Source organism: Heterodontus francisci, chromosome 15, assembly GCF_036365525.1.
Source record: "Heterodontus francisci isolate sHetFra1 chromosome 15, sHetFra1.hap1, whole genome shotgun sequence".
Lineage (NCBI taxonomy): Eukaryota > Metazoa > Chordata > Chondrichthyes > Heterodontiformes > Heterodontidae > Heterodontus > Heterodontus francisci.
In genome coordinates, this window is record NC_090385.1 from 24045472 (window position 1) to 24054514 (window position 9043).

Genomic DNA, 9043 nt, shown 5'->3' on the forward strand with positions numbered 1-9043 from the left:
GTTTCATAGACAGACACCCTCTGCTACCTCACCAAAATTGCTTCACACATGAGCACAAAACAGTTTGCATTAAGAGACAATTTGAATTTGAGGCACACAATAATCCCATGTCAGCTGACATCTTCCAGCAGCGGGCACCATATAGAAATCATCGAAAAATTACGACACAAAGGGAGACTTTGACTCTCTATGTTTCAGTTCCAAACTGGGCAGTGCACTTACCAACTGAACTACCGAGCTTGTTACTTAACATTTTCAATGGGCAGAAATGCTATTAGCATGAGAGAATAGGAAGCGGAATAAAGGAAAGAAATAAAAAGCATAAATGAGACACAATAAACATGCGAATAGCTTAAAGTGGAAATAGAAAGAGAAGCACGAAAAACTGGCAAAGTGAAGCAGGCTTTAGCTGCCCAGGAGCCTGATAGAAGAAATAAAACAGGTTCACTCCAAAGGAGCAGACCACTTCACCAGCACGATGTTCCGAAATATATTCCTCATCCCAAGCATTAACTCAGTCCTTTCCTTCATCCTGAAAAACATTGGCAGACCCATTCCAAATTACCAGTTCTACCTGCCAAGAAAGTGAAAGGGCTGAAGTGAAAGTTAAAGCTAATATTAAGGCTAGAGGACTGCAAAACACAAAAGCTTCACTGGAACTGTGTAGAAAGCAAAATACAGAGGCGTCAGACTGGGTGTGGGAGGGGTAATTGAAATGATAAATGAGAGGGAGCAGTGTCGCAGTTGTCAGAAGAATAGAGGTGTTTGGCAACACGGTCACCTAATCAGTATTGGTCTCCCTAAGACTGCTGTGTTCAGTAAAAAAATTAATGATCTGACTGGATTGAGATTCTACTTGGAATATTGCTTCAATGGAAACAATTTACAGAACATCTTGCCACAGCCACTGTTAAATTGTGTCCGTTGTGTGTGGTTTCTGAGCTGCACAGATGTGAATGTTTGTCGCCTTCTTACCAACAGAAATAACACAGATCATTACAAAGGGATGTGCAATCACTCCTCCTTCCTCACCCAGCTACACTCTCAATATGTTTAAAGGTGCATTTAACTTGCTGCTAGATTTCAGTGGAATAGGCCTATATTAATAGGGCTATATTCATCCCTGAGCATCACCCTTCAGCCGTTTCATTTCTTAGGAGGTGCTGATTGGGAATCGAGACCTATTTCTTTGCAAATGTGTGCAGAGTAATTACGTTATTCTGGGTCTCCATTTTAATTGAGCATCTTTGGAACTACGGACATCAGGATTGTTAATGCTCTGTTGCCACCAGAGCACGGTATTTATATTTCCAAGTGCAGCTGATGGTGGGAGGATTGTACATTTGCCACTAGTTGCCCTTGTAAACTTGATTAAGAGACATTGGAGGAGATTTTAACTCCCTCCTCCCCATGGAAATGGGTCACAGTGGAGTTATAATGGAGGAGGCAGGCATAGGCCTCAACTGGAGTATTGCTTCCAGTTCTGGTCACCACACCTCAGGAAGGATGTGAGGGTCCTTGAGAGGGTACAGAGGAGATTTACCAGAATGGTTCCAGGGATGTAGGGTTTTAGTCACAAGATTAGGTTGGAAAAGCTGGGTTTGTTCTCCTTAGAACAAAGGAGATTGAGGGGAGATTTAATAGAAGTGGACAAGATTATGACAGGCTTTGGTAAGTTAGACAAGGAAAAGCTATTACCATTAAGGGTGGCACAGTGGTTAGCACCGCAGCCTCACAGCTCCAGGGACCCGGGTTCAATTCTGGGTACTGCCTGTGCGGAGTTTGCAAGTTCTCCCTGTGACCGCGTGGGTTTTTGCCGGGTGCTCCGGTTTCCTCCCACCGCCAAAGACTTGCAGGTGATAGGTAAATTGGCCATTGTAAATTGCCCCTAGTGTAGGTAGGTGGTAGGGAATATGGGATTACTGTAGGGTTAGTATAAATGGGTGGTTCTTGGTCGGCACAGACTCGGTGGGCTTGTGTCAGTGCTGTATCTCTAAATAAAATAAAATTAACAAATGGTACAAGGATTAGAGGACACAGATTGAAAGTTTGGGTAAATGATGCAGGGGAATTATTGAGGAAGCACATTTTTATGCAGCGGGTGGTAATGACCTGGAATTCGCTGCTCACAAGTGTGGTGGAAGCAGAGACGATCAGTTACTTCATGAGGAGGCCACCTGAGAGAAATAGACTTGCAGGGCTATGGGGATCGAGCCGGGGAGTGGGACTGACTGCATAGCTCTGTGGAGAGCTGGCATGGACCCAATGGGCTGAATGGCCTCCTTCTGTGCCATAAATGACTCTATCTCCACCATCTCCACACCAATGCCACTGGTCCAGCAGCTGTCTGCCCGTGGCCCAGATGCCTGCCTGAATCAGGTGGCAGGCTCATTAATCAATACAAATTAGGCTCCTTATACATACAAAAGAAACTCTGATGCGATTTTGACTGCTCACTGGGCAGAGCACATGCTCCATGGGTGCTGTCGTCAGTAAAACCTGGTGGTACAGCAGAAGTGACATGAAAAGGTAAATGCTGAAATTACTTTTTCAGGGTTTCCTCCAGGCTCCACAATGATATTGAGGGCCACTGCTAGCCCAGGGCTCCCCTGTCTCCATCTATCTTTCTCCCGGAGGGTTGGGCTCTGAGCTGCCTGATGTTGCCCATTTGGGATGCGTGTTGCATACACTCTAGTGAGGACTGGCATTGGGAATGGGCTGGGCCTCACCCTGGGACCATCAGGTGGATGGCTGAAACTCCCCACTGGTTGACAGCCCAAGAGTTAAGATTTACCAGACTGAGAACTTTGAACTCCTTTCTGTTCAAAATCATTGCCTCATAGATTGGATTCAAATAGCTGTTGTGTTGCTTACTCATTAATTGCATCAGATTATTTCTATCTTCAAGTGAGGATAAGTCACCCTATTCAAGAAAACATTCAAAATCTAATTAAAAGACCACAAACTTCCCTGTATTTAGATAGGAAACCTCAATGTTTCCATCTTCCAGCTACTGGCAAGCTTCGTAGCGGTTAGGTACAACTGAATGGCTTGCTAGGCCATTTCAGAGGGCATGTAAGAGTTAACCACATTGCTGTGGGTCTGGAGTCACATGTAGGCCAGACCAGGTAAGGACAGCAGATTTTCTTCCCTAAAGGACAATTTCCTTCCCTAAAGGAGCGATGGTGGAGGTGTGGTGATGAGCTACTTAATCATACAGTGGATAAAAAAGGGTGGGTTAGGGCTCAAATACATCTAAAGAAGTTTACATTGGCCTTTTTTTGGCCCAGATGTCCCACTCTTCTCTGCTGAAGACACGGGGGTGGGGGTTCCAATGGAAATAAAAATGGGGAGTGATGAAAAATGAGCTACCGACTCACTAACACCCGTTTTACACTATCACCCCAAGTCAGAATTACCCCACTGCCCCTGCTGGGATACAAACCCATGTATCACCAGTGCCTCTCACAACGTCAGGTTCTTTCAGTCAGAGACTCAACAATAAATGCAAACAGACTATTGACCTAATGTTCCTGTGAAGCACTTCAGGACGTTTTACTACATTAAAGGTGAATTAACAAACTTCAGGAGGATGCAGGCAGACTGGTTAAATAGGCAGATGCATGATAGATGAAATTTAACAGAGAAGTGTGAAGTAATTCATTTTGGTCGGAAGAATGAGGAGAGGCAATATGAATTAAATGGAACAAAAGCAAAATACTGCAGATTCTGGAATTCTGAAATAAAAACAAAAATTGATGGAAACACTCAGCAGGTCTGGCAGCTTCTGTGGAGACAGAAACAGAGTTAATGTTTCAGGTTGATGATCTTTCATCAGAACTGAGATAATTTTGAAGGCAGAGTGTGTGAAGAAGAACAAATGGGAAGGTCTGTGATAGGGTGGAGGATGTTGAATTCCAGAAAACTTGTTGTGGAAGGATGATGCTGGAGCCTATCCTCACTCAGTTTCACATTTATTGTACAGAGTAAAAAGGATTACAAACATGTAACTCCTCACTCAAAACCTCCATCAGTCTCAGTAAATGTCTCCTTATAAGTGCTCAAGCAAGACCCTAATTAACACCGTCCACCAGCATTTAATTAAACAATTGATACACAATTAACAGAGACAGGAGAGATTAAAAGACTTTAAAAAGTACCTGGATGAGCACTTGGCACATCATAACATTCAAGGCTATGAGCCAAGTGCTGGCAAATGGGATTAGGTAGACAGGTCAGGTGTCTTTAATGCATTGGTGCAGACTCGATGGGCTGAAGGGCCTCTTCTGCACTGTATTATTCTGTGATTCTGTGAAAAATTCTCATGGTACAAAGCCAAAGTGGGTGGTACTAGGACAAGTAAAGAAACAAAAGATGTGGTGATCCCCATAGTTGTATAGTATGCTTGCATTCACTGTTCAGACTCACACTTGAAGAAAGGCCTGTTTTACCAACTACCAGTGGGTCACTGGCATCTGAGAACCATAACCCACTATCTCATCACTACTTTAAGAGAAGGACTGGAAAGTCAACACGTTGTTACAGATTGGCTGGATGTTGGCTTGTGGCTACAACTGAGCCACTTTGAGAGATACTAATCTCACCGACATTATTTTGAGTTTTCTGCAGAGAGGCAAAGAATGAATGGGAGAATCGTCTACTGGCCTCTCTTACACATATTCTAATAGCTGCTTCAGTGCAGCAAAACAGAAGCCTAGCATTGGGTTTGTAAGGCTGCCTTCTAGGGTGCATGGCCAGGGAAGAGAAGGAAAAAAAACATAACAGCAAAAGAAAAACAAAACAATTGGATCAGTATTGCTCCAGCAGTAGCATAACCACCACGAAAACAGGTGGAGCTTCAATATTGTGAGTGAATATAGGAGGAGTTTTACTGTGCCATGTCAGTCAAGTTACCATAGCCAACCAATATGAAGTAGGCAAAGACTTTACTATGATCTGTTGTCTCTTACTTATTACAGGACTGGCTTGGCGTCCCAAAGGACACATTGGAAGGTTTCAAATCAAACTACCATGAGAATGTGTGTATCGTGAGCGAGTCACCAGCCGACTCCACCCAGAGCAGTGACACTGAAGGGTCCTATGAGCAGCTCGGAAGGACACAGATCCCAGGGAAGGCGTCCATTCCTGGTAACAAGGGAGAAATCCAACCAAAAAACAGCTCTCCAGCAATGCTGTTTTCTGATATTGCAGTTTTTGTAGAGAGCAGTAGGTACGGCATTAATGAAAACATCTATGTCAGAGTCTAGTCTTTATGGTGTTGCAAGCCTTTATGATACTGGACAAATTCCAGCTATGGTGGTGAAAAATCCTGAATGATTCTGCAGGTCTTTCAGAAATAAAATCACCAAAACTGTAAATCTTAGGGCAACCTCCCTAGGGAAATAAAGCAGAAAATGTTGGGACTGCACAACAGGTCAGTCAGGACATGAAAGAGAGACAACTGCACTTTCTCTTTCAGAAGCTGATTGACCTCTTGTGCTTTTCCAGTATTTTCTGTTTATATTTCTTTTAACCTCTCAAGCATATATGATACACGGAAAACTGGACAAGATAAACAGACTTAACGTTTCAGGTCGATCACCTTCCATCTACCTAAAGACGTTAACTTTGTTTCTTTCTCCACAGATGCTCCCTGACCTGCTGAGTGTCTCCAGCATTTTCTGTTTTTATTTCAGATTTCCAGCGTCTGCATTATTTTGCTTTTGGACAAAATAAGTATTGCTTCACATAATTCCATATTTGAGGGTTGATTTCCCAATTTATTGCTGCTGGAGAGGAGCAACAGTCACAGATTATTCTGGTTGGGAAATTGTAAGCCTGAAGCCCCTGCTCTTTCCCCGTCCAGTTAAATGAATGGAAAATCTGGGGCTGCAGGCCAACAACTTGCTGATCAGTGTACTCGTCAATGGCTCCCAATTGGAAAAACAGTAATTTAGCTTCCTAAATCAGTATTTTGTTTTCCTATAGAGTAGGCATGTTTTTCAATAAGGACCTAAGAATGGACTTGTCTTCTTAAGGGATAGAATTTGAAATGTTGTGGTTGATCTTTTCTGATGTAAAATTATTGAAAATAGGACTGTAGTGGATTAAATACAAAATGAAAAATAGTAACTGTGCTTCCAGGCTGTATCACATCTCACAAATTAAGCAATGTCATAAGCTGTGATAAAATATAAAATAGCTAAGCGAAAGCACTTTGTCTGATCCATGAGGTGTGTAACAACCTTGAAGAATCCTGCTGTGTATTCTCTTGCTATTCTTATGTAATATGTATATGAGACTGATCTGAGAGTGTTTCTGTTTTTTGTTTTGTTTCATATTTTGTTGAGGCTATAGCAGCACCAGGTCTGGCTGAGGAGCATAACAGTGAGCAAGAACTGACCGGAGAGAGAGAGAGGGAGCCGGCAGCAGCCTGAGCATTATAACGTGGGAGTCATTTGGTTGTTACTGTGTTGTGGTGTCACAAGTGACTAATACCAGGCTGTTGCGCACTTTTAACATACAGTTTGATTATGAATTAATGAATGCTTTGCATATGTTATGATTTTGTAATACTGTCTCCAGTGTATCTTTAAAATTTTGTATATGCATTTGAAGTTAACTTAATTTCTATATGAAAGGTACTGCAAAATGTTTTAAAAGTTTTGTTTCTGAACTATTATTTGAACTCATCAAAATGGGGATTTCACTTGCTGTATGTTCCATTTCAAGGACATTGTGGTAGATCTTTGTGCAATAGTGTAAAACAGGAGAAAGCAAGTCAGCAGCCCATTTTAAATCCCTCCCAGTTCTTATTTTCATTGACTTTGAGGATAGCTTAGCAACCTGGAGTCCTGATGCCCAAATGGCACTCTTGACCAATGTTTGGGAGAGGTCAAATCAATAAAATCAAATTTGTTAAAACAAATACTGCAAATATAAGCATTTGTTTCTAATAGACTGTTGAAGCTGAATATAACAACAAATCACTGAATATTTCATTATTTTAATTACAGCTCCATTAAACAAAAAAATGTTGGCAACTGTCAGAATGTAGATTTTCCAGTTCAAAATAGCTGAGTAAAGACTGTAAAAGGTTTCACATAGTTCCATCTGATTTGGGCAACTGTTTTATGTTTCCAGGAACAGCTTAAGGAAGAGGGTTGGAAATCGAATAGACACCGCACACTGACCAGACAGCCAGGTTGAAAGGCAGTGCTCTATACTTGAAATCGCTCTTTACTTATCATTATTCCACATTCCATAGTCTTTGTCTTACATGCCTCAAGTGTCCAGCTGGAAAATCTGAAAAAAAAATAATGTGCATTGATAACAAAATATGGCTGATGTGCTTAAATTTGAAAAGTAATGGAAAAAACTGACCATTCTGAACTAGTGAATTTTCAAATGTATTCAATGGCAATTGAGATTAGGTCTATCTATGATATAGAGGAAAGGAATGGGGAACCTGCTACCACATGTCCCATCAAGCATGAGGGAACTACTACTTTCCCCATGACCATGCGCTTTTTCCAACTGCTACAGGGACTACAGAATTCTATTGCCATGAAGTGTAAGAATGATCCCATGAAACACATTTTACTTTAATGACAATCGATTATAGTGCATTTAGTTTCCCATTCCGTGAGACTCCGTAGGGCACCCACCTTCCTTCGTCAAGATAGCTGCTAGATTACCACCCATGTTAAGAAAAGAAAGACTTGTGTTTATGCAGTGCTTTTCATGACCTCAGGAGGTCCCTAAGCACTTTACAGCCAATTCTGTAATATAGTGTTAATATTGGCAGTTGCATGACTGCTGCTTAGGGTAACTCTCTCTCTCTCTCTAGCCCTTCTTCAAAGCAATAGGGTCATTTGTTGCCTCGCCCTGCAAATAAATGGTGAGCATCAAGATGTCACTATGTACGGATTAATGGGTAAGAAATACTTTGTGGCACAGTGAGCTGCCTTGCCAGAACTTATTCTGTTAAATATTGAATTTATCTTCTAAACTCTGCCAAATCCACTACATGCTTTTCTGCAAGTGATTCATGCATTTTAATATAATTATTTTGTAAGACTACCATTTAGTTAAATAAACCTTAGTACAACAGTACTGAAGCAGTTTGTGAGCTTTTTAATAGACGTTTTGTTGGGACTTCCCAACATACACATCAAACCTCTGACGCAAAGACTAATCTTTTTTCAACCCCCAAGGAAGCACAGAAACAGATTGCTGATAAAACAGTTTATTTCAGATGAGGGTTGGGGAAGGGCTGAGCTCAGAAGAGCCAACTTGACCTGCCTTCATTTCAGACTGAAAAGAATACCCCAATAACTCTGTTTTTTGCTCAGTTTATTTGTTTGAACATACTGTATAAATATTAACAATTACATCCAAGATGGTGACTTGACAGACATATGATTACTTAAGTTGTTAAGCCGATTCCATGAGATTTGTGCAGTCCCTGCAGGAACTCAAGAGTTAGGCCATTCTGCTGCTCTGCATGTACCTGAATAATTTCCTGTAATTAATAAAGAAATAAAAACACACAAAATAGTCAACCTCTCATTCTGATTGCTCTCCCGAAATTTTCTTTTTATTTTATTTGGAACCATCAACAGTCAAATACATGTCTCCATTGATGGCTCAGTGAGTTGGTACTCAGCCACACAGACCCAAAGATCATGGGTTGGATCCCTGATCTGCAAGGTATGTCAAGCTAGGAAATTACTAAAAGCTGACCAATGGCTTCCAAAAAACTGATATGCACCCACCCCCAACTCAAAAGGTTGATAATTCAAGACTAGCCCTGATTATAGGTTATGACATATGAAAGCAATATGAGCACCACACCACAGGATGATGCAATCAAACTGGAGGCAGTGCAGCTCAGATTCACCAGAATGATATTGAGGCTAAAGGCATAAATTATGAGCGCAGGTTGTACAGACTAGGCTTGTATTCCCTTGAATGTAGAAAAATAAGGGGCGATCAAATTGATCAGTTGAAGAAAATTAAAGTATTTGATAGGATAGATAGA

The 9043-nt window shown here is 41.4% G+C and overlaps 1 protein-coding gene across 3 annotated transcripts in view; it reads left to right on the top strand.

Moving 5' to 3' along the window:
- The window catches only part of LOC137377541 (cytokine receptor common subunit gamma-like), a 45564-nt gene extending 36993 nt beyond the window's left edge, over positions 1-8571 (top strand). The window contains exons 8-9 of one of the 3 annotated variants that reach the window (XM_068047243.1): positions 4980-5230; positions 7144-8571. In XM_068047243.1, the coding sequence (XP_067903344.1) occupies positions 4980-5230; positions 7144-7192 (300 nt within the window). In that variant the 3' untranslated portion in view covers positions 7193-8571. Of the gene's footprint in view, positions 1-4979 lie in introns of all 3 variants that reach the window. The other 2 variants (XM_068047246.1, XM_068047244.1) reach the window with 2 other exon arrangements.
- Positions 8572-9043: the final 472 nt, after the last annotated feature.